General features: G+C 60.4%; 3 protein-coding genes across 3 annotated transcripts; all 3 read right to left on the bottom strand.

Annotated features, from left to right (window-relative positions):
- Positions 1-693: 693 nt before the first annotated feature.
- On the bottom strand, positions 694-1,515 carry LOC126292077 (fibril-forming collagen alpha chain-like). Its single transcript, XM_049985887.1, has one exon. It carries the CDS (start codon positions 1,513-1,515, stop codon positions 694-696), a length of 822 nt encoding a protein of 273 aa, XP_049841844.1.
- A 6,708-nt stretch (positions 1,516-8,223) lies between these two features.
- Positions 8,224-10,088, bottom strand: LOC126292076 (uncharacterized PE-PGRS family protein PE_PGRS54-like). Its single transcript, XM_049985886.1, has 2 exons — positions 9,399-10,088; positions 8,224-9,042 (listed from the first exon to the last, which is right to left on the bottom strand). The coding sequence occupies exons 1-2, from the start codon at positions 10,086-10,088 to the stop codon at positions 8,224-8,226; spliced, it is 1,509 nt and encodes a 502-aa protein (XP_049841843.1).
- A 6,626-nt stretch (positions 10,089-16,714) lies between these two features.
- Positions 16,715-18,607, bottom strand: LOC126292075 (uncharacterized). Its single transcript, XM_049985885.1, has one exon. The coding sequence runs from the start codon at positions 18,605-18,607 to the stop codon at positions 16,715-16,717; it is 1,893 nt and encodes a 630-aa protein (XP_049841842.1).
- Positions 18,608-25,490: the final 6,883 nt, after the last annotated feature.

Raw genomic sequence — 25,490 nt, 5'->3', positions numbered from 1 at the left:
CCACGCTGACGGAAGTTGTCACAGCCCCGGCTCTCTGACGTTCCACCACGCTGACGGACGTTGTCACAGCGCCGCCTCCTTGATGTTCCACCACGCTGACGGACGTTGTCACTGCCCCGCCTCCCTGATGTTCCACCACACTGACGGACGTTGTCACAGCCCTGCCTCCCTGAAGTCCCACCACGCTTTCGGACGTTGTGACAGCCCTGCCTCCCTGATGTTCCCCCACGCTGACGGACATTGTCACAGCCCTGCCTCCCTGATGGTCCACCATGCTGACGGACGTTGTCACAGCCCTGCCTCCCTGATGTCATACCACGCTGACGGACGTTGTCACAGCCCTGCCTCCCTGATGTCCCACCATGCTGACGGATGTTGTCACAGCCCTGCCTCCCGGATGGTCCACCACGCTGACGGACGTTGTGCCAGCCCTGCCTCCCTGATGTTCCACCACGCTGACGGACGTTGTCACATCCCTGCCTCCCTGATGTTCCACCACGCTGACGGACGTTGTCACAGCCCTGCCTCCCTGATGGCCCACCACGCTGTCGGACGTTGTCACAGCCCTGCCTCCCTGATGTTCCACCACGCTGATGGACGTTGTCACAGCCCTGCCTCCCTCATGTCCCACACCACTGATGGACGTTGTAACAGCTCTTTCTCCCTGATGTCCCACCACACTGACGGACGTTGTCACAGCCCTGCCTCCCTGATGTTCCACCATGGTGATGACGTTGTCACAGCCCTGCCTCCCTGATGTTCCACCACACTGACGGACTTTGTCACAGCCCTGCCTCCCTGATGTCCCACCACTCTGACGGACGTTGTCACAGCATTGGCTCCCTGATGTTCCACCACGCTGATGGACGTTGTCACAGCCCTGCCTCCCTCATGTCCCACACCGCTGATGGACGTTGTAACAGCTCTTTCTCCCTGATGTCCCACCACACTGACGGACGTTGTCACAGCCCTGCCTCCCTGATGTTCCACCACGGTGATGACGTTGTCACAGCCCTGCCTACCTGATGTTCCACCACACTGACGGACGTTGTCACAGCATTGGCTCCCTGATGTCCCACCACACTGACGGACGTTGTCACAGCCCTGTCTCCCTGATGTCCCACCACACTGACAGACGTTGTCACAGCCCTGCCTCCCTGATGTCCCACCATGCTGAAGGACGTTGTCACAGCCCTGCCTCCCTGATGGTCCACCACGCTGTCGGGCGTTGTCACAGCCCTGCCGCCCTGATGTTCCACCACGCTGACGGAATTTGTCACATCCCTGCGTCCCTGATGGCCCACCACGCTGACGGACGTTGTCACAGCCCTGCCTCCCTGATGGTCCACCACGCTGTCGGACGATGTCACAACCCTCCCTCCCTGACGTTCCACCACGCTGACGGACGTTGTCACAGCCCTGCCTCCCTGATGGCCCACCACGCTGACAGACGTTGTCAGAGCCTTGCCTCCCTGATGTCCCACCACACTGATAGATTTTGTCACAGCCCTGCATCCCTGATGCTCCACCACGCTGACGGACGTTGTCACAGCCCTGCCTCCCTGATGTTCCACCACACTGACGGACGTTATCACAGCCCTGCCTCCCTGATGTTCCACGACGCTGACGGACGTTGTCACAGCCCTGCCTCGCAGATGGTCTACCACGCTGACGGACGTTGTCACAGCCCCACCTCACTGAAGTTCCACCACACTGACAGACGTTGTTACAGCCCTGCCTCCCTAATGTTCCACCACGCCGACAGACGTTGTCACAGCCCTGCCTTCCTGATGGTCCACCACACTGACGGATGTTGTCATAGCCCTGCCTCCCATATGTTCCACCACGCTGACGGACATTGTCACAGCCCTGAATCCCTGATGGTTAATCACGCTGATGGACATTGCCACAGCCCTGCCTCCCTGTTGTCCCACCACGCTGACGGACTTTGTCACAGCCCTGCCTCCCTGAAGTTCCACCACATTGACAGACGTTGTTACAGCCCTGCCTCCCTGATGTTCCACCACGCCGACAGACGTTGTCACAGCGCTGCCTCCCTGCTGGTCCACCATGCTGACGGACGTTGTCACAGCCCTGCCTCCCTGATGGTCCACCACGCTGACGGACGTTGTCACAGCCCTGCCTCCCTGATGTTCCACCACGCTGACGGACGTTGTCACAGACCTGCCTCCCTGATGGTCCCCCACACTGACGGACGTTGACACAGCCCACCCTCCCTGATGTTCCACCACGCCGGCGGACGTTGTCACAGCCCTGCCTCCCTGATGTTCCACCACACTGACGGAAGTTATCACAGCCCTGCCTCCCTGATGTTTCACGACGCTGACAGACGTTGTCACAGCCCTGCCTCCCAGATGGTCATCCACGCTGACGGACGTTGTCACAGCCCTGATTCCATGATGGTCCACCACGGTGACGAACGTTGCCACAGCCCTGCTTCCCTGATGTTCCACCACGCTGACGGACGTTGTCACAGCCCTGCCTCCCTGATGGTCCACCACGCTGTCGGACGTTGTCACAGCCCTGCCTCCCTGACGCTCCACCACGCTGACGGACGTTGTCACAGCCCTGCCTCCCTGATGGCCCACCAAGCTGACAGACGTTGTCACAGCCCTGCCTTCCTGATGTCCCACCACGCTGACAGATTTTGCCACAGCCCTGCATCCCTGATGCTCCACCACACTGACGTACGTTGTCACAGCCCTGCCTTCCTGATGGTGCACCATGCTGACGGATGTTGTCACAGCCCTGCCTCCCTGATGTTCCACCACACTGACGGACGTTGTCACAGCCCCGCCTCCCTGATGTTCCGCCACGCTGATGGACGATGTCACAGCCCCGCATCCTTCATGTTCCACCACACTGACGGACGTTGTCACAGCCCCGCCTTCCTGATGTTCCATCACGCTGACGGACATTGTCACAGCCCTGCCTCCCAGATGGTCCACCACGCTGATGGCCGTTGACGCAGCCCCGCCCCCCTGATGTTCCTCCACGCTGACGGACATTGTCACATCCCTGCCTCCCAGATGGTCCACTACGCTGACGGCCGTTGACGCAGCCCTGCCTCCCTGATGTTCCACCACGCTGACAGACGTTGTCACAGCATTGCCTCCCTGATGTCCCACCACACTGACGGACCTTGTGACAGCCCTGTATCCCTGATGTCCCACCACACTGATGGACATTGTCACAGCCCTGCCTCCCTGATGTCCCACCATGCTGACGGACGTTGTCACAGCCCTGCCTCCCTTATGGTCCACCGCGCTGTCGGACGTTGTCACCGCACTGCCGCCCTGATGTTCCACCACGCTGACGGACGTTGACACAGCCCTGCCTCCCTGATGTTCCACCAAGCTGTCGGACATTGTCACAGCCCTGCCTCCCTGGTGTTCCACCACGCTGATGGACGTTGTCACAGCCCTGCCTCCCTCATTTCCCACACCGCTGATGGACGTTGTCACAGCCCTGCCTCCCTGATGTCCCACCTAACTGACGGACGTTGTCACAGCCCTGCGTCCCTGATGTTCCACCACGATGACGATGTTGTCACAGCGCTGCCTCCCTGCTGGTCCACCACGCTGACGGACGTTGTCACAGCCCTGCCTCCCTGATGGTCCACCACGCTGATGGACGTTGACACAGCCCTGCCTCCCAGATGTCCCACCACGCTGACAGACAATGTCACAGCCCTGCCTTCCTGATGTTCCACCACGCTGTCGGACGTTGTCACAGCCCTGACTCCCTGATGTTCCACCACACTGACAGACGCTGTCACAGCCCTGCCTCCCTGATGCTCCACCACGCTGACAGACGTTGTCACAGCCCTGCCTCCCTGATGGTCCACCACGCTGACGGACGTTGTCACAGCATTGCCTCCCTGATGTTCCACCATGGTGACAGACAATGTCACAGATCTGCCTCACTGATGGTCCACCTCGCTGACAGACGTTGTCACAGACCTGCCTCACTGATGTTCGACCACACTGACGGACGTTGTCACAGCCCTGCCTCCCTGATGTTCCACCACGCTGACGGACATTGTCACAGCCCTGAATTCCTGATGGTCAATCACGCTAATGGACATTGTCACAGCCCTGCCTCCCTGATGTCCCACCACGCTGATGGACATTGTCACAGCCCTGCCTCCCTGATGTCCCACCACGCTGACGGATAGTGTCACAGCCCTGCCTCCCTGATGTCCCACCATGCTGACAGACGTTGTCGCAGCCCTGCCTCCCTGATGGTCCACCACGCTGACGTACGTTGCCACAGCCCTGCCTCCCTGATGTCCCACCACACTGACGGACGTTGGCACAGCCCTACCTCGATGATGTTCCACCACGGTGACGACGTTGTCACAGCGCTGCCTCCCTGCTGGTCCACCACACTGACGGACGTTGTCACAGCCCTGCCTCCCTGATGGTCCACCACGCTGACGGACGTTGACACAGCCCTGCCTCCCTGATGTCCCACCACACTGACGGATTTTGTCACAGGCCTGCATCCCTGATAGTCCACCACGCTGACGGACGTTGTCACAGCCCTGCCTCCCTGATGGTGCACCATGCTGACAGACGTTGTCACAGCCGTGCCTCCCTGATGTTCCACCACGCTGACGGACGTTGTCACAGCCCCGCCTCTCTGACGTTCCACCACGCTGACGGACGTTGTCACAGCGCCGCCTCCTTGATGTTCCACCACGCTGACGGACGTTGTCACCTCCCCGCCTCCCTGATGTTCCACCACACTGACGGACGTTGTCACAGCCCCGTCTCCCTGATGGTCCACCACGCTGACGGACGTTGTCACAGCCCTGCCTCCCTGATGGTCCACCACGCTGATGGACGTTGATACAGCCCTGCCTCCCCGATGTTCCACCACGCTGACGGACTTTGTCACAGCCCTGCTTCCCTGGTGTTCCACCACACTGGCAGACGTCGTCACAGCCCTGCCTCCCTGATTTCCCACCATGCTGACGGACGTTGTTACAGCCTTGCCTCCCTGATGGTCCACCACACTGATGGATGTTGTCACAGCCCTGCCTCCCTGATGTCCCACCACGCTTTCGGACGTTGTGACAGCCCTGCCTCCCTGATGTTCCACCACGCTGACGGACATTGTCACAGCCCTGCCTCCCTGATGGTCCACCACGCTGACGGACGTTGTCACAGCCCTGCCTCCCTGATGTCCCACCATGCTGACGGATGTTGTCACAGCCCTGCCTCCCGGATGGTCCACCACGCTGACGGACGTTGTGTCAGCCCTGCCTCCCTGATGTTCCACCACGCTGACGGACGTTGTCACAGCCCTGCCTCCCTGATGTTCCACCATGCTGACGGACGTTGTCACAGCCCTGCCTCCCTGATGGTCCACCACACTGATGGATGTTGTCACAGCCCTGCCTCCCTGATGTCCCACCACGCTTTCGGACGTTGTGACAGCCCTGCCTCCCTGATGTTCCACCAAGCTGTCGGACATTGTCACAGCCCTGCCTCCCTGATGTTCCACCACGCTGATGGACGTTGTCACAGCCCTGCCTCCCTCATGTCCCACACCGCTGATGGACGTTGTAACAGCTCTTTCTCCCTGATGTCCCACCACACTGACGGACGTTGTCACAGCCCTGCCTCCCTGATGTTCCACGACGGTGATGACGTTGTCACAGCCCTGCCTCCCTGATGTTCCACCACACTGACGGACGTTCTCACAGCCCTGCCTCCCTGATGTCCCACCACTCTGGCGGACGTTGTCACAGCATTGGCTCCCTGATGTCCCACCACACTGACGGACGTTGTCACAGCCCTGTCTCCCTGATGTCCCACCACACTGACAGACGTTGTCACAGCCCTGCCTCCCTGATGTCCCACCATGCTGAAGGACGTTGTCACAGCCCTGCCTCCCTGATGGTCCACCACGCTGTCGGGCGTTGTCACAGCCCTGCCGCCCTGATGTTCCACCACGCTGACGGAATTTGTCACAGCCCTGCGTCCCTGATGGCCCACCACGCTGACGGACGTTGTCACAGCCCTGCCTCCCTGATGGTCCACCACGCTGTCGGACGATGTCACAACCCTGCCTCCCTGACGTTCCACCACGCTGACGGACGTTGTCACAGCCCTGCCTCCCTGATGGCCCACCACGCTGACAGACGTTGTCAAAGCCTTGCCTCCCTGATGTCCCACCACACTGACAGATTTTGTCACAGCCCTGCATCCCTGATGCTCCACCACGCTGACGGACGTTGTCACAGCCCTGCCTCCCTGATGTTCCACCACACTGACGGACGTTATCACAGCCCTGCCTCTCTGATGTTCCACTACGCTGACGGACGTTGTCACAGCCCTGCCTCTCAGATGGTCCACCACGCTGACGGACGTTGTCAAAGCCCCAATTCCCTGAAGTTCCACCACACTGACAGACGTTGTTACAGCCCTGCCTCCCTGATGTTCCACCACGCCGACAGACGTTGTCACAGCCCTGTCTTCCTGATGGTCCACCACACTGACGGATGTTGTCACAGCCCTGCCTCCCTTATGTTCCACCACGCTGACGGACATTGTCACAGCCCTGAATCCCTGATGGTCAATCACGCTGATGGACATTGCCACAGCCCTGCCTCCCTGTTGTCCCACCACGCTGACGGACATTGTCACAGCCCTGCCTCCCTGATGTCCCACCACGCTGACGGACGTTGTCACAGCCCTGCCTCCCTGATGTTATACCACGTTGACGGACGTTGTCACAGCCTTCCGCCCTGATGGTCTACCACGCTGACGGAGGTTGTCACAGCCCTGCCTCCCAGATGTTCCTCCACGCTGATGGACGTTGTCACAGCCCTGCCTCCCACATGTCCCACAACACTGATGGACGTTGTCACAGCCCTGCCTCCCTGATGTTCCATTACGCTGACGGACATTGTCACAGCTCTGCCTCCCTGATGATCCACCACGCTGACGGATGTTGTCACAGCCCTGCCGCCCTGATGTTCCACCACGCTGATGGACGTTGTCACAGCCCTGCCTCCCTCATGTCCCACACCGCTGATGGACGTTGTAACAGCTCTTTCTCCCTGATGTCCCACCACACTGACGGACGTTGTCACAGCCCTGCCTCCCTGATGTTCCACGACGGTGATGACGTTGTCACAGCCCTGCCTCCCTGATGTTCCACCACACTGACGGACGTTCTCACAGCCCTGCCTCCCTGATGTCCCACCACTCTGGCGGACGTTGTCACAGCATTGGCTCCCTGATGTCCCACCACACTGACGGACGTTGTCACAGCCCTGTCTCCCTGATGTCCCACCACACTGACAGACGTTGTCACAGCCCTGCCTCCCTGATGTCCCACCATGCTGAAGGACGTTGTCACAGCCCTGCCTCCCTGATGGTCCACCACGCTGTCGGGCGTTGTCACAGCCCTGCCGCCCTGATGTTCCACCACGCTGACGGAATTTGTCACAGCCCTGCGTCCCTGATGGCCCACCACGCTGACGGACGTTGTCACAGCCCTGCCTCCCTGATGGTCCACCACGCTGTCGGACGATGTCACAACCCTGCCTCCCTGACGTTCCACCACGCTGACGGACGTTGTCACAGCCCTGCCTCCCTGATGGCCCACCACGCTGACAGACGTTGTCAAAGCCTTGCCTCCCTGATGTCCCACCACACTGACAGATTTTGTCACAGCCCTGCATCCCTGATGCTCCACCACGCTGACGGACGTTGTCACAGCCCTGCCTCCCTGATGTTCCACCACACTGACGGACGTTATCACAGCCCTGCCTCTCTGATGTTCCACTACGCTGACGGACGTTGTCACAGCCCTGCCTCTCAGATGGTCCACCACGCTGACGGACGTTGTCAAAGCCCCAATTCCCTGAAGTTCCACCACACTGACAGACGTTGTTACAGCCCTGCCTCCCTGATGTTCCACCACGCCGACAGACGTTGTCACAGCCCTGTCTTCCTGATGGTCCACCACACTGACGGATGTTGTCACAGCCCTGCCTCTCTTATGTTCCACCACGCTGACGGACATTGTCACAGCCCTGAATCCCTGATGGTCAATCACGCTGATGGACATTGCCACAGCCCTGCCTCCCTGTTGTCCCACCACGCTGACGGACATTGTCACAGCCCTGCCTCCCTGATGTCCCACCACGCTGACGGACGTTGTCACAGCCCTGCCTCCCTGATGTTATACCACGTTGACGGACGTTGTCACAGCCTTCCGCCCTGATGGTCTACCACGCTGACGGAGGTTGTCACAGCCCTGCCTCCCAGATGTTCCTCCACGCTGATGGACGTTGTCACAGCCCTGCCTCCCACATGTCCCACAACACTGATGGACGTTGTCACAGCCCTGCCTCCCTGATGTTCCATTACGCTGACGGACATTGTCACAGCTCTGCCTCCCTGATGATCCACCACGCTGACGGATGTTGTCACAGCCCTGCCGCCCTGATGTTCCACCACGATGAAGGTCGTTGTCACAGACCTGCCTGCCTGATGGTGTACCACACTGACGGATGTTGACACAGCCCTGCCTCCCTGATGTTCCACCACGCTGATGGACGTTGACACAGCCCTGCCTCCCTGATGTTCCACCACGCTGACGGACGTTGTCACAGCCCTGCCTCCCAGATGTTATACCACGTTGACGGACGTTGTCACAGCCCTGCCGCCCTGATGGTCCACCACGCTGACGGACGTTGTCACAGCCCTGCCTCCCTGATGGTCCAAAACACTGACGGACGTTGTCACAGCCCTGCCTCCCTGATGTTCCACCACGCTGATGGACGTTGTCACAGCCCTGCCTCCCTGATGGTCCACCACGCTGTCGGACGTTGTCACAGCCCTGCCTCCCTGATGTCCCACCACGCTGACGGACGTTGTCACAGCCCTGCCTCCATGATGTTATACCACGTTGACGGGCGTTGTCACAGCCCTGCCGCCCTGATGGTCCACCACGCTTACGGACGTTGTCACAGCCCTGCCTCCCAGATGTTCCTCCACGCTGATGGACATTGTCACAGCCCTGCCTCCCTCATGTCCCACACCGCTGATGGACGTTGTCACAGCCCTGCCTCCCTGATGTTCCACCACGCTGACGGACATTGTCACAGTCCTGAATCCGTGATGATCCACCACGCTGACGGACGTTGTCACAGCCCTGGCGCCCTGATGTTTCACCACGCTGACGGTCGTTGTCACAGACCTGCCTCCCTGATGGTCCACCACACTGACGGATGTTGACACAGCCCTAACTCCCTGATGTTCCACCACGCTGACGGACGTTGTCACAGCCCTGCCTCCCTTATGTTCCACCACGCTGACGGACGTTGTCACAGCCCTGTCTCCCTGATGTTATACCACATTTACGGACGTTGTCACAGCCCTGCCTCCCGGATGGTCCACCACGCTGACGGACGTTGTCACAGCCCTGCCTCCCTGATGTTCCACCACGCTGACGGACATTGTCACAGCCCCGCCTCCCTGATGGTCCACCATGCTGACGGACATTGTCACGGCCCTGCCTCCCAGATGTTCCACCACGCTGACGGCCATTGACGCAGCCCTGCCTCCCTGATGTTCCACCACGCTGATGGACGTTGTCACAGCCCTGCCTCCCTGATGTTCCACCACACTGACAGATGTTGTCACAGCCCTGCCTCCCTGATGTCCCACCACGCTGACGGACGTTGTCACAGCATTGCCTCCCTGATTTCCCACCACACTGATGGAGGTTGTCACAGCCCTGTCTCCCTGATACCCGACCACACTGACGGACATTGTCACAGCCCTGCCTCCCTGATGTTCCACCACGCTGATGGACGTTGTCACAGCCCTGCCGCCCTGATGTTCTACCACGCTGACGGACGTTGTCACAGCCCTGCGTCCCTGATGGCCCACCACGCTGACGGACGTTGTCACAGCCCTGCCTCCCATATGCTCCACCACGCTGACGGACGTTGTGTCAGCCCTGCCTCCCTGATGTTCCACCACGCTGACGGACGTTGTCACAGCCCTGCCTCCCTGATGTCCCACCACGCTGACGGACATTGTCACAGCCCTGCCTCCCTGATGTCCCACCACGCTGACGGACGTTGTCACAGCCCTGCCTCCATGATGTTATACCACGTTGACGGGCGTTGTCACAGCCCTGCCGCCCTGATGGTCCACCACGCTGACGGACGTTGTCACAGCCCTGCCTCCCAGATGTTCCTCCACGCTGATGGACATTGTCACAGCCCTGCCTCCCTCATGTCCCACACCGCTGATGGACGTTGTCACAGCCCTGCCTCCCTGATGTTCCACCACGCTGACGGACATTGTCACAGTCCTGAATCCCTGATGATCCACCACGCTGACGGACGTTGTCACAGCCCTGGCGCCCTGATGTTTCACCACGCTGACGGTCGTTGTCACAGACCTGCCTCCCTGATGGTCCACCACACTGACGGATGTTGACACAGCCCTAACTCCCTGATGTTCCACCACGCTGACGGACGTTGTCACAGCCCTGCCTCCCTTATGTTCCACCACGCTGACGGACGTTGTCACAGCCCTGTCTCCCTGATGTTATACCACATTTACGGACGTTGTCACAGCCCTGCCTCCCGGATGGTCCACCACGCTGACGGACGTTGTGTCAGCCCTGCCTCCCTGATGTTCCACCACGCTGACGGACGTTGTCACAGCCCTGCCTCCCTGATGTCCCACCACGCTGACGGACATTGTCACAGCCCTGCCTCCCTGATGTCCCACCACGCTGACGGACGTTGTCACAGCCCTGCCTCCATGATGTTACACCACGTTGACGGGCGTTGTCACAGCCCTGCCGCAATGATGGTCCACCACGCTGACGGACGTTGTCACAGCCCTGCCTCCCAGATGTTTCTCCACGCTGATGGACGTTTTCACAGCCCTGCCTCCCTCATGTCCCACACCGCTGATGGACGTTGTCACAGCACTGCCTCCCTGATGTTCCACCACGCTGACGGACGTTGTCACAGCCCTGGCGCCCTGATGTTTCACCACGCTGACGGTCGTTGTCACAGACCTGCCTCCCTGATGGTCCACCACACTGACGGATGTTGACACAGCCCTGCCTCCCTGATGTTCCACCACGCTGACGGACATTGTCACAGCCCTGCCTCCCTGATGTTCCACCACGCTGACGGACGTTGTCACAGCCCTGCCTCCCTTATGGCCCACCAAGCTGACAGACTTGTCACAGCCCTGCCTCCCCGATGTCCCACCATGCTGACAGATTTTGCCACAGCCCTGCATCCCTGATGCTCCACGACACTGACAGACGTTGTCACAGCCCTACCTCCCTGATGGTGCACCATGCTGACGGATGTTGTCACAGCCCTCCCTCCCTGATGTTCCACCACACTGACGGACTTTGTCACAGCCCCGCCTCCCTGATGTTCCACCACGCTGATGGACGTTGTCACAGCCCCACCTCCTTCATGTTCCACCACACTGATGGACGTTGTCACAGCCCTGCCTTCTTGATGTTCCACCACACTGACGGACCTTGTCACAGCCCTGCTCCCTGATGTTCCACCACACTGACGGACGTTGCCACAGCCCTGCCTCCCTGATAGCCCACCACGCTGACGGATGTTGTCACAGCCCTGCCTCCCTGATGCTCCACCATGCTAACGGACATTGTCACAGCCCTGCCTCCCAGATGTTCCACCACGCTGACGGCCATTGACGCAGCCCTGCCTCCCTGATGTTCCACCACGCTGACGGACGTTGTCACAGCCCTGCTCCCTGATGTTCCACCACACTGACGGACGTTGCCACAGCCCTGCCTCCCTGATGTCCGACCACGCTGACGGACGTTGTCACAGCATTGCCTCCCTGATGTCCCACCACACTGATGGAGGTTGTCACAGCCCTGTCTCCCTGATAATCGATCACACTGACGGACATTGTCACAGCCCTGCCTCCCTGATGTCCCACCATGCTAACGGACGTTGTCACAGCCCTGCCTCCCTGATGGTCCACCACACTGTCGGACGTTGTTACAGCCCTACCGCCCTGATGTTCCACCACGCTGACGGACGTTGTCACAGCCCTGCGTCCCTGATAGCCCACCACGCTGACAGACGTTGTCACAGCCCTGCCTCCCGTATGGTCCACCACGCTCACGGACGTTGTGTCAGCCCTGCCTCCCTGATGTTCCACCACACTGACGGACGTTGTCACAGCCCTACTTCCCTGATGTTCCACCACGCTGACGGACGTTGTCACAGCCCTGCGTCCCTGATAGCCCACCACGCTGACGGACGTTGTCACAGCCCTGCCTCCCGTATGGTCCACCACGCTCACGGACGTTGTGTCAGCCCTGCCTCCCTGATGTCCCACCACGCCGACGGACGTTGTCACAGCCCTGCCTCCCTGACGTCCCACCACGCTGACGGACGTTGTCACAGCCCTGCCTCCCTGATGTTCCACCACGCTGACGGACATTGTCACAGCCCTGCCTCCCTGATGTTATACCACATTGACGGACGTGGTCACAGCCCTGCCTCCCGGATGGTCCACCACGCTGACGGACGTTGTGTCAGCCCTGCCTCCCTGATGTTCCACCACGCTGACGGACATTGTCACAGCCCTGCCTCCCTGATGTCCCACCACGCTGATGGACATTGTCACAGCCCTGCCTCCCTGATGTCCCACCACGCTGACGGACGTGGTCACAGCCCTGCCTCCATGATGTTATACCACGTTGACGGGCGTTGTCACAGCCCTGCCGCCCTGATGGTCCACCACGCTGACGGACGTTGTCACAGCGCTGCCTCCCGTATGGTCCACCACGCTCACGGACGTTGTGTCAGCCCTGCCTCCCTGATGTTCCACCACACTGACGGACGTTGTCACAGCCCTACTTCCCTGATGTTCCACCACGCTGACGGACGTTGTCACAGCCCTGCGTCCCTGATAGCCCACCACGCTGACGGACGTTGTCACAGCCCTGCCTCCCGTATGGTCCACCACGCTCACGGACGTTGTGTCAGCCCTGCCTCCCTGATGTCCCACCACGCCGACGGACGTTGTCACAGCCCTGCCTCCCTAACGTCCCACCACGCTGACGGACGTTGTCACAGCCCTGCCTCCCTGATGTTCCACCACGCTGACGGACGTTGTCACAGCCCTGCCTCCCTGATGTTATACCACATTGACGGACGTTGTCACAGCCCTGCCTCCCGGATGGTCCACCACGCTGACGGATGTTGTGTCAGCCCTGCCTCCCTGATGTTCCACCACGCTGACGGACATTGTCACAGCCCTGCCTCCCTGATGTCCCACCACGCTGATGGACATTGTCACAGCCCTGCCTGCCTGATGTCCCACCACGCTGACGGACGTGGTCACAGCCCTGCCTCCAAGATGTTATACCACGTTGACGGGCGTTGTCACAGCCCTGCCGCCCTGATGGTCCACCACGCTGACGGACGTTGTCACAGCCCTGCCTCCCAGATGTTCCTCCACGCTGATGGACGTTGTCACAGCCCTGCCTCCCTCATGTCCCACACCGCTGATGGACGTTGTCACAGCCCTGCCTCCCTGATGTTCCACCACGCTGACGGACATTGTCTCAGTAATGAATCCCTGATGATCCACCACGCTGACGGACGTTGTCACAGCACTGGCGCCTTGATGTTTCACCACGCGGACGGTCATTGTCACAGACCTGCCTCCCTGATGGTCCACCACACTGACGGATGTTGACACAGCCCTGCCTCCCTGATGTTCCAACACGCTGATGGACGTTGTCACAGCCCTGCCTCCCTGATGTTCCACCACGCTGACGGACGTTGTCACAGCCATGCCTCCCTGATGTTATACCGCGTTGACGGACGTTGTCACAGCCCTGCCGCCCTGATGGTCAACCACGCTGACGGACGTTGTCACAGCCCTGCCTCCCTGATGGTCCAAAACACTGACGGACGTTGTCACAGCCCTGCCTCCCTGATGTTCCACGACGCTGACGGACGTTGTCACAGGCCTGCCTCCCTGATGTTCCACCACACTGACGGACGTTGTCACAGCCCTGCCTCCCTGACGTTCCACCACACTGACGGACGTTATCACAGCCCTGCCTCCCTGATGTATCACGACGCTGATGGACGTTGTCACAGCCCTGCCTCCCAGATGGTCCACCACGCTGACGGACGTTGTCCCAGCACTGCCTCCATGATGGTCCACCACGGTGACGGACGTTGCCACAGCCCTGCCTCCCTGATGTTCCACCAAGCTGACGGACGTTGTCACAGCCCTGCCTCTTTGATGGCCCACCAAGCTGACAGACGTTGTCACAGCCCTGCCTCCCTGATGTCCCACCACGCTGACAGATTTTGCCACAGCCCTGCATCGCTGATGCTCCACCACACTGACGGACGTTGTCACAGCCCTACCTCCCTTATGGTGCACCATGCTGACGGATGTTGTCACAGCCCTGCCTCACTGATGTTCCACCACACTGACGGACGTTGTCACAGCCCCGCCTCATTGATGTTCCACCACGCTGATGGACGTTGTCACAGCCCCGCCTCCGTCATGTTCCACCACACTGACGGACGTTGTCACAGCCCCGCCTTCCTGATGTTCCACCACGCTGACGGACCTTGTCACAGCCCCGCCTCCCTGATGTTCCACCACGCTGACGGACATTGTCACAGCCCCGCCTCCCTGATGGTCCACCATGCTGACGGACATTGTCACAGCCCTGCCTCTCAGATGGTCCACCACACTGACTGACGTTGTCATAGCCCTGCCTCCCTGATGTTTTACCACACTGACGGACGTTGTCACAGCCCTGCCTCCCTGATGTCCCACAACGCTGACGGACGTTGTCACAGCATTGCCTCCCTGATACCCCACCACACTGACGGACATTGTCACAGCCCTACCTCCCTGATGTCCCACCATGCTGACGGACGTTGTCACAGCCCTGCCTCCCTGATGGTCCACCACGCTGTCGGACGTTGTCACAGCCCTGCCGCCCTGATGTTCCACCACGCTGACGGACGTTGTCACAGCCCTGCGTCCCTAATGGCCCACCACGCTGACGGACGTTGTCACAGCCCTGCATCCCAGATGGTCCACCACGCTGACGGACGTTGTCAGAGCCCTGCCTCCCTGATGTCCCACCACACTGACGGACGTTGTCACAGCCCTGCCACCCTGATGTTCCACCACGGTGACGACGTTGTCACAGCGCTACCTCCCTGCTGGTCCACCACGCTGACGGACGTTGACACAGCCCTGCCTCCCTGATGTCCCACCACACTGACGGATTTTGTCACAGGCCTTCATCCCTGATAGTCCACCACGCTGACGGACGTTGTCACAGCCCTGCCTCCCTGATGGTGCACCACGCTGACAGACGTTGTCACAGCCGTGCCTCCCTGATGTTCCACGACGCCGACGGACGTTGTCACAGCCCCGCCTCTCTGAAGATCCACCACGCTGACGGACGTTGTCACAGCGCCGCCTCCTTGATGTTCCACCACGCTGACGGACGTTGTCACTGCCCCGCCTCCCTGATGTTCCACCACGCTGACGGACGTTGTCACAGCCCCGCCACCCTGATGGTCCACCACGCTGACAGACGTAGTCAGAGCCCTGCCTCCCTGATGGTCCACCACGCTGATGGACGTTGACACAGCCCTGCCTCCCTAATGTTCCTCCACGCTGATGGACTTTGTCACAGCCCTGCCTCCCTGATGTTCCACCACACTGACGGATGTCGTCACAGCCCTGCCTCCCTGATTTCCCACCATGCTGACGGACGTTGTTACAGCCTTGCCTCCCTGATTGTCCACCACACTGACAGATGTTGTCACAGCCCTGACTCCCTGATGTCCCACCACGCTTTCGGACGTTGTCACAGCCGTCCCTCCCTGATGTTCCACCACGCTGACGGACATTGTCACAGCCTTGCCTCCCTCATGGTCCACCACGCTGACGGACGTTGTCAGAGCCCTGCCTCCCTGATGCCATACCACGCTGACGGACGTTGTCACAGCCCTGCCTCCCTGATGTCCCACCACGCTGACGGACGTTGTCACAGCCCTGCCTCCCTGATGTTATACGACGTTGACGGACGTTGTCACAGCCCTGCCGCCCTGATGGTCCAACACGCTGACGGACGTTGTCACAGCCCTGCCTCCCAGATGTTACTCCATGCTGATGGACGTTGTCACAGCCCTGCCTCCCTCATGTCCCACACCGCTGATGGACGTTGTCACAGCCCTGCCTCCCTGATGTTATACCACGTTGACGGACGTTGTCACAGCCCTGCCTCCCTGATGTTCCACCACGCTGACGGACATTGTCACAGCCCTGAATCCCTGATGATCCACCACGCTGATGGACGTTGTCACAGCCCTGCCGCCCTGATGTTTCACCACGCTGACGGTCGTTGTCACAGACCTGCCTCCCTGATGGTCCACCACACTGACGGATGTTGACACAGCCCTGCCTCCCTGATGTTCCACCACGCTGACGGACGTTGTCACAGCCCTGCCTCCCTGATGTTCCACCACGCTGGCGGACGTTGTCACAGACCTGCCTCCCTGATGGTCCACCACGCTGACGGACGTTGTCACAGCCCTGCCTCCCTGATGTTCCACTACACTGACGGACGTTATCACAGCCCTGCCTCAATGATGTATCACGACGCTGACGGACGTTGCCACAGCCCTGCCTCCCAGATGGTTCACCACGCTGACGGACGTTGTCACAGCCCTGCCTCCATGATGGTCGACCACGGTGACGGACGTTGCCACAGCCCTGCCTCCCTGATGTTCCACCACGCTGACGGACGTTGTCACAGCCCTGCCTCCCTGATGGTCCACCACGCTGTCGGACGTGGTCACAGCCCTGCCTCCCTGACGTTCCACCACGCTGACGGACGTAGTCACAGCCCTGCCTCCCTGATGGCACACCAAGCTGACAGACGTTGTCACAGCCCTGCCTCCCTGATGTCCCACCACGCTGACAGATTTTGCCACAGCCCTGCATCCCTGATGCTCCACCACACTGACGGACGTTGTCACAGCCCTGCCTCCCTGATGGTGCACCATGCTGACGGATGTTGTCACAGCCCTGCCTCCCTGATGTTCCACCACACTGACGGACATTGTCACAGCCCCGCCTCCCTGATGTTCCACCACGCTGATGGACGTTGTCACAGCCCCGCCTCCTTCATGTTCCACCACACTGATGGATGTTGTCACAGCCCCGCCTTCCTGATGTTCCACCACGCTGACGGACCTTGTCACAGCCCCGCCTCCCTGATGTTCCACCACGCTGACGGACATTGTCATAGCCTCACCTCCCTGATGGTCCACCATGCTGACGGACATTGTCACAGCCCTGCCTCCCTGATGTTCCACCACACTGACGGACGTTGTCACAGCCCTGCCTCCCAGATGGTCCACCACGCTGACGGCCGTTGATGCAGCCCTGCCTCCCTGATGTTCCACCACGCTGACGGACGTTGTCACAGCCCTGCCTCCCTGATGTTCCACCACACTGACGGACGTTGTCACAGCCCTGCCTCCCTGATGTCCCACCACGCGGACGGACGTTGTCACAGCATTGCCTCCCTGATGTCCCACCACACTGACGGACGTTGTCACAGCCCTGTCTCCCTGATGTCCCACCACACTGACGGACGTTGTTACAGCCCTGCGTCCCTGATGGCCCACCACGCTGACGGACGTTGTCACAGCCCTGCCTCCCTGATGTTCCACCACGCTGACGGACGTTGTCACAGCCCTGCCTCCCTTATGGCCCACCAAGCTGACAGACGTTGTCACAGCCCTGCCTCCCCGATGTCCCACCATGCTGACAGATTTTGCCACAGCCCTGCATCCCTGATGCTCCACGACACAGACAGACGTTGTCACAGCCCTACCTCCCTGATGGTGCACCATGCTGACGGATGTTGTCACAGCCCTGCCTCCCTGATGTTCCACCACACTGATGGACCTTGTCACAGCCCCGCCTCCCTGATGTTCCACCACGCGGACGGACGTTGTCACAGCATTGCCTCCCTGATGTCCCACCACACTGACGGACGTTGTCACAGCCCTGTCTCCCTGATGTCCCACCACACTGACGGACGTTGTCACAGCCCTGCGTCCCTGATGGCCCACCACGCTGACGGACGTTGTCACAGCCCTGCCTCCCTGACGTTCCACCACGCTGATGGACGTTGTCACAGCCCCACCTCCTTCATGTTCCACCACACTGATGGACGTTGTCACAGCCCTGCCTTCCTGATGTTCCACCACACTGACGGACCTTGTCACAGCCCCGCCTCCCTGATGTTCCACCAGGCTGACGGACATTGTCACAGCCCCGCCTCCCTGATGCTCCACCATGCTGACGGACATTGTCACAGCCCTGCCTCCCAGATGTTCCACCACGCTGACGGCCATTGACGCAGCCCTGCCTCCCTGATGTTCCACCACGCTGACGGACGTTGTCACAGCCCTGCTCCCTGATGTTCCACCACACTGACGGACGTTGCCACAGCCCTGCCTCATTGATGTCCGACCACGCTGACGGACGTTGTCACAGCATTGCCTCCCTGATGTCCCACCACACTGATGGAGGTTGTCACAGCCCTGTCTCCCTGATAATCGACCACACTGACGGACATTGTCACAGCCCTGCCTCCCTGATGTCCCACCATGCTAACGGACGTTGTCACAGCCCTGCCTCCCTGATGGTCCACCACACTGTCGGACGTTGTCACAGCCCTACCGCCCTGATGTTCCACCACGCTGACGGACGTTGTCACAGCCCTGCGTCCCTGATAGCCCACCACGCTGACGGACGTTGTCACAGCCCTGCCTCCCGTATGGTCCACCACGCTCACGGACGTTGTGTCAGCCCTGCCTCCCTGATGTTCCACCACACTGACGGACGTTGTCACAGCCCTACCGCCCTGATGTTCCACCACGCTGACGGACGTTGTCACAGCCCTGCGTCCCTGATAGCCCACCACGCTGACGGACGTTGTCACAGCCCTGCCTCCCGTATGGTCCACCACGCTCACGGACGTTGTGTCAGCCCTGCCTCCCTGATGTCCCACCACGCCGACGGACGTTGTCACAGCCCTGCTTCCCTGACGTCCCACCACGCAGACGGACGTTGTCACAGCCCTGCCTCCATGATGTTATACCACGTTGACGGGCGTTGTCACAGCCCTGCCGCCCTGATGGTCCACCACGCTGACGGACGTTGTCACAGCCCTGCCTCCCAGATGTTCCTCCACGCTGATGGACGTTGTCACAGCCCTGCCTCCCTCATATCCCACACCGCTGATGGACGTTGTCACAGCCCTGCCTCCCTGATGTTCCACCACGCTGACGGACATTGTCACAGTCCTGAATCCCTGATGATCCACCACGCTGACGGGCGTTGTCACAGCCCTGCCTCCCGGATGGTCCACCACACTGACAGATGTTGACACAGCCCTGCCTCCCTGATGTTCCACCACGCTGACGGACGTTGTCACAGCCCTGCCTCCCTGATGTTCCACCACGCTGACGGACATTGTCACAGCCCTGCCTCCCTGATGTTATACCACATTGACGGACGTTGTCACAGCCCTGCCTCCCGGATGGTCCACCACGCTGACGGACGTTGTGTCAGCCCTGCCTCCCTGATGTTCCACCACGCTGACGGACATTGTCACAGCCCTGCCTCCCTGATGTCCCACCACGCTGACGGACATTGTCACAGCCCTGCCTCCCTGATGTCCCACCACGCTGACGGACGTGGTCACAGCCCTGCCTCCATGATGTTATACCACGTTGACGGGCGTTGTCACAGCACTGCCGCCCTGATGGTCCACCACGCTGACGGACGTTGTCACAGCCCTGCCTCCCAGATGTTCCTCCACGCTGATGGACGTTGTCACAGCCCTGCCTCCCTCATGTCCCACACCGCTGATGGACGTTGTCACAGCCCTGCCTCCCTGATGTTCCACCACGCTGACGGACATTGTCTCAGTAATGAATCCCTGATGATCCACCACGCTGACGGACGTTGTCACAGCACTGGCGCCTTGATGTTTCACCACGCGGACGGTCATTGTCAAAGACCTGCCTCCCTGATGGTCCACCACACTGACGGATGTTGACACAGCCCTGCCTCCCTGATGTTCCAACACGCTGATGGACGTTGACACAGCCCTGCCTCCCTGATGTTCCACCACGCTGACGGACGTTGTCACAGCCCTGCCTCCCTGATGTTATACCACATTGACGGACGTTGTCACAGCCCTGCCTCCCGGATGGTCCACCACGCTGACGGACGTTGTGTCAGCCCTGCCTCCCTGATGTTCCACCACGCTGACGGACATTGTCACAGCCCTGCCTCCCTGATGTCCCACCACGCTGACGGACATTGTCACAGCCCTGCCTCCCTGATGTCCCACCACGCTGACGGACGTGGTCACAGCCCTGCCTCCATGATGTTATACCACGTTGACGGGCGTTGTCACAGCACTGCCGCCCTGATGGTCCACCACGCTGACGGACGTTGTCACAGCCCTGCCTCCCAGATGTTCCTCCACGCTGATGGACGTTGTCACAGCCCTGCCTCCCTCATGTCCCACACCGCTGATGGACGTTGTCACAGCCCTGCCTCCCTGATGTTCCACCACGCTGACGGACATTGTCTCAATAATGAATCCCTGATGATCCACCACGCTGACGGACGTTGTCACAGCACTGGCGCCTTGATGTTTCACCACGCGGACGGTCATTGTCAAAGACCTGCCTCCCTGATGGTCCACCACACTGACGGATGTTGACACAGCCCTGCCTCCCTGATGTTCCAACACGCTGATCGACGTTGACACAGCCCTGCCTCCCTGATGTTCCACCACGCTGACGGACGTTGTCACAGCCATGCCTCCCTGATGTTATACCGCGTTGACAGACGTTGTCACAGCCCTGCCGCCCTGATGGTCAACCACGCTGACGGACGTTGTCACAGCCCTGCCTCCCTGATGGTCCAAAACACTGACGGACGTTGTCACAGCCCTGCCTCCCTGATGTTACACGACGCTGACGGACGTTGTCACAGCCCTGCCTCCCTGATGTTCCACCACACTGACTGACGTTGTCACAGCCCTGCCTCCCTGATGTTCCACCACACTGACGGACGTTATCACAGCCCTGCCTCCCTGATGTATCACGACGCTGATGGACGTTGCCACAGCCCTGCCTCCAGATGGTCCACCACGCTGACGGACGTTGTCACAGCACTGCCTCCATGATGGTCCACCACGGTGACGGACGTTGCCACAGCCCTGCCTCCCTGACGTTCCACCAAGCTGACAGATTTTGCCACAGCCCTGCATCCCTGATGCTCCACCACACTGACGGACGTTGTCACAGCCCTACCTCCCTTATGGTGCACCATGCTGACGGATGTTGTCACAGCCCTGCCTCACTGATGTTCCACCACACTGACGGACGTTGTCACAGCCCCGCCTCATTGATGTTCCACCACGCTGATGGACGTTGTCACAGCCCCGCCTCCGTCATGTTCCACCACACTGACGGACGTTGTCACAGCCCCGCCTTCCTGATGTTCCACCACGCAGACGGACTTTGTCACAGCCCCTTCTCCCTGATGTTCCACCACGCTGACGGACATTGTCACAGCCCCGCCTCCCTGATGGTCCACCATGCTGACGGACATTGTCACAGCCCTGCCTCTCAGATGGTCCACCACGCTGACGGCCATTGACGCAGCCCTGCCTCCCTGATGTTCCACCACGCTGACTGACGTTGTCATAGCCCTGCCTCCCTGATGTTCCACCACACTGACGGACGTTGTCACAGCCCTGCCTCCCTGATGTCCCACAACGCTGACGGACGTTGTCACAGCATTGCCTCCCTGATACCCCACCACACTGACGGACATTGTCACAGCCCTACCTCCCTGATGTCCCACCATGCTGACGGACGTTGTCACAGCCCTGCCTCCCTGATGGTCCACCACGCTGTCGGACGTTGTCACAGCCCTGCCGCCCTGATGTTCCACCACGCTGACGGACGTTGTCACAGCCCTGCGTCCCTAATGGCCCACCACGCTGACGGACGTTGTCACAGCCCTGCATCCCTGATGGTCCACCACGCTGACGGACGTTGTCAGAGCCCTGCCTCCCTGATGTCCCACCACACTGACGGACGTTGTCACAGCCCTGCCACCCTGATGTTCCACCACGGTGACGACGTTGTCACAGCGCTACCTCCCTGCTGGTCCACCACGCTGACGGACGTTGACACAGCCCTGCCTCCCTGATGTCCCACCACACTGACGGATTTTGTCACAGGCCTTCATCCCTGATAGTCCACCACGCTGACGGACGTTGTCACAGCCCTTCCTCCCTGATGGTGCACCACGCTGACAGACGTTGTCACAGCCGTGCCTCCCTGATGTTCCACGACGCCGACGGACGTTGTCACAGCCCCGCCTCTCTGAAGATCCACCACGCTGACGGACGTTGTCACAGCGCCGCCTCCTTGATGTTCCACCACGCTGACGGACGTTGTCACTGCCCCGCCTCCCTGATGTTCCACCACGCTGACGGACGTTGTCACAGCCCCGCCACCCTGATGGTCCACCACGCTGACGGACGTAGTCAGAGCCCTGCCTCCCTGATGGTCCACCACGCTGATGGACGTTGACACAGCCCTGCCTCCCTGATGTTCCTCCACGCTGACGGACTTTGTCACAGCCCTGCCTCCCTGATGTTCCACCACACTGACGGATGTCGTCACAGCCCTGCCTCCCTGATTTCCCACCATGCTGACGGACGTTGTTACAGCCTTGCCTCCCTGATTGTCCACCACACTGACGGATGTTGTCACAGCCCTGCCTCCCTGATGTTATACGACGTTGACGGACGTTGTCACAGCCCTGACGCCCTGATGGTCCAACACGCTGACGGACGTTGTCACAGCCCTGCCTCCCAGATGTTACTCCATGCTGATGGACGTTGTCACAGCCCTGCCTCCCTCATGTCCCACACCGCTGATGGACGTTGTCACAGCCCTGCCTCCCTGATGTTATACCACGTTGACGGACGTTGTCACAGCCCTGCCTCCCTGATGTTCCACCACGCTGACGGACATTGTCACAGACCTGCCTCCCTGATGGTCCACCACACTGACGGATGTTGACACAGCCCTGCCTCCCTGATGTTCCACCACGCTGACGGACGTTGTCACAGCCCTGCCTCCCTGATGTTCCACCACGCTGACTGACGTTGTTACAGCCCTGCGTCCCTGATGTTCCACCACGCTGACGGACGTTGTCACAGACCTGCCTCCCTGATGGTCCACCACGCTGACGGACGTTGTCACAGCCCTGCCTCCCTGATGTTCCACTACACTGACGGACGTTATCACAGCCCTGCCTCAATGATGTATCACGACGCTGACGGACGTTGCCACAGCCCTGCCTCCCAGATGGTCCACCACGCTGACGGACGTTGTCACAGCCCTGCCTCCATGATGGTCGACCACGGTGACGGACGTTGCCACAGCCCTGCCTCCCTGATGTTCCACCACGCTGACGGACGTTGTCACAGCCCTGCCTCCCTGATGGTCCACCACGCTGTCGGACGTGGTCACAGCCCTGCCTCCCTGACGTTCCACCACGCTGACGGACGTAGTCACAGCCCTGCCTCCCTGATGGCACACCAAGCTGACAGACGTTGTCACAGCCCTGCCTCCCTGATGTCCCACCACGCTGACAGATTTTGCCACAGCCCTGCATCCCTGATGCTCCACCACACTGACGGACGTTGTCACAGCCCTGCCTCCCTGATGGTGCACCATGCTGACGGATGTTGTCACAGCCCTGCCTCCCTGATGTTCCACCACACTGACGGACATTGTCACAGCCCCGCCTCCCTGATGTTCCACCACGTTGATGGACGTTGTCACAGCCCCGCCTCCTTCATGTTCCACCACACTGACGGATGTTGTCACAGCCCCGCCTTCCTGATGTTCCACCACGCTGACGGACCTTGTCTCAGCCCCGCCTCCCTGATGTTCCACCACGCTGACGGACATTGTCATAGCCCCACCTCCCTGATGGTCCACCATGCTGACGGACATTGTCACAGCCCTGCCTCCCTGATGTTCCACCACACTGACGGACGTTGTCACAGCCCTGCCTCCCAGATGGTCCACCACGCTGACGGCCGTTGATGCAGCCCTGCCTCCCTGATGTTCCACCACGCTGACGGACGTTGTCACAGCCCTGCCTCCCTGATGTTCCACCACACTGACGGACGTTGTCACAGCCCTGCTTCCCTGATGTCCCACCACGCGGACGGACGTTGTCACAGCATTGCCTCCCTGATGTCCCACCACACTGACGGACGTTGTCACAGCCCTGTCTCCCTGATGTCCCACCACACTGACGGACATTGTCACAGCCCTGCCTCCCTGATGTCCCACCATGCTGACGGACGTTGTCACAGCCCTGCCTCCCTGATGGTCCACCACGCTGTCGGACGTTGTCACAGCCCTGCCGCCCTGATGTTCCACCACGCTGACGGACGTTGTCACAGCCCTGCGTCCCTGATGGCCCACCACGCTGACGGACGTTGTCACAGCCCTGCCTCCCTGATGGTCCACCACGCTGACGGACGTTGACACAGCCCTGCCTCCCTGATGTTCCACCAAGCTGTCGGACATTGTCACAGCCCTGCCTCCCTGGTGTTACACCACGCTGATGGACGTTGTCACAGCCCTGCCTCCCTCATGTCCCACACCGCTGGTGGACGTTGTCACAGCCCTGCCTCCCTGATGTCCCACTACACTAACTGACGTTGTCACAGCTCTGTGTCCCTGATGTTCCACCACGATGACGACGTTGTCACAGCGCTGCCTCCCTGCTGGTCCACCACGCTGACGGACGTTGTCACAGCCCTGCCTCCCTGATGGTCCACTCGGCTGATGGACGTTGACACAGCCCTGCCTCCCAGATGTTCCACCACGCTGACGGGCAATGTCACAGCCCTGCCTCCCTGATGTTCCGTCACGCTGTCGGACGTTGTCACAGCCCTGCCTCCCTGATTTTCCACCACGCTGACAGACGTTGTCACAGGCCTGCCTCCCTGATGTTCCACCACGCTGACAGACGTTGCCATAGCCCTGCCTCCCTGATGGTCCACCACGCTGACGGACATTAACACATCCCTGCCTCAATGATGTTCCACCACGCTGACTGACAATGTCACAGATCTGCCTCACTGATGGTCCACCTCGCTGACAGACGTTGTCACAGCCCTGCCTCCCTGATGTTCCACCACGCTGACGGACGTTGTCACAGCCCTGCCTCCCTGATGTTCCACCAAGCTGACGGACGTTGTCACAGCCCTGCCTCCCT

This window comes from Schistocerca gregaria, chromosome 9 (assembly GCF_023897955.1).
Source record: "Schistocerca gregaria isolate iqSchGreg1 chromosome 9, iqSchGreg1.2, whole genome shotgun sequence".
Classification (NCBI taxonomy): domain Eukaryota; kingdom Metazoa; phylum Arthropoda; class Insecta; order Orthoptera; family Acrididae; genus Schistocerca; species Schistocerca gregaria.
The sequence above is the reverse complement of the archived record's forward strand: the minus strand, read 5'-3'. Positions and strand labels throughout refer to the sequence as shown.

Coding starts and splice junctions, on each gene's coding strand:
- LOC126292077 (XM_049985887.1), bottom strand. CDS start 1,515: ATGCAGGGCTGTGACAAAATCTATCAGTGTGGTGGGACATCAGGGAGG.
- LOC126292076 (XM_049985886.1), bottom strand. CDS start 10,088: ATGTCCGTCAGCGTGGTGGGACATCAGGGAGGCAGGGCTGTGACAACG. Junction 9,043..9,398: donor TGACAACGTCCGTAAATGTG/GTATAACATCAG, acceptor AATGTCCATCAG/CGTGGAGGAACATCTGGGAG.
- LOC126292075 (XM_049985885.1), bottom strand. CDS start 18,607: ATGAGGCAGGGCTGTGGCAACGTCCGTCAGTGTGGTGGAACATCAGGG.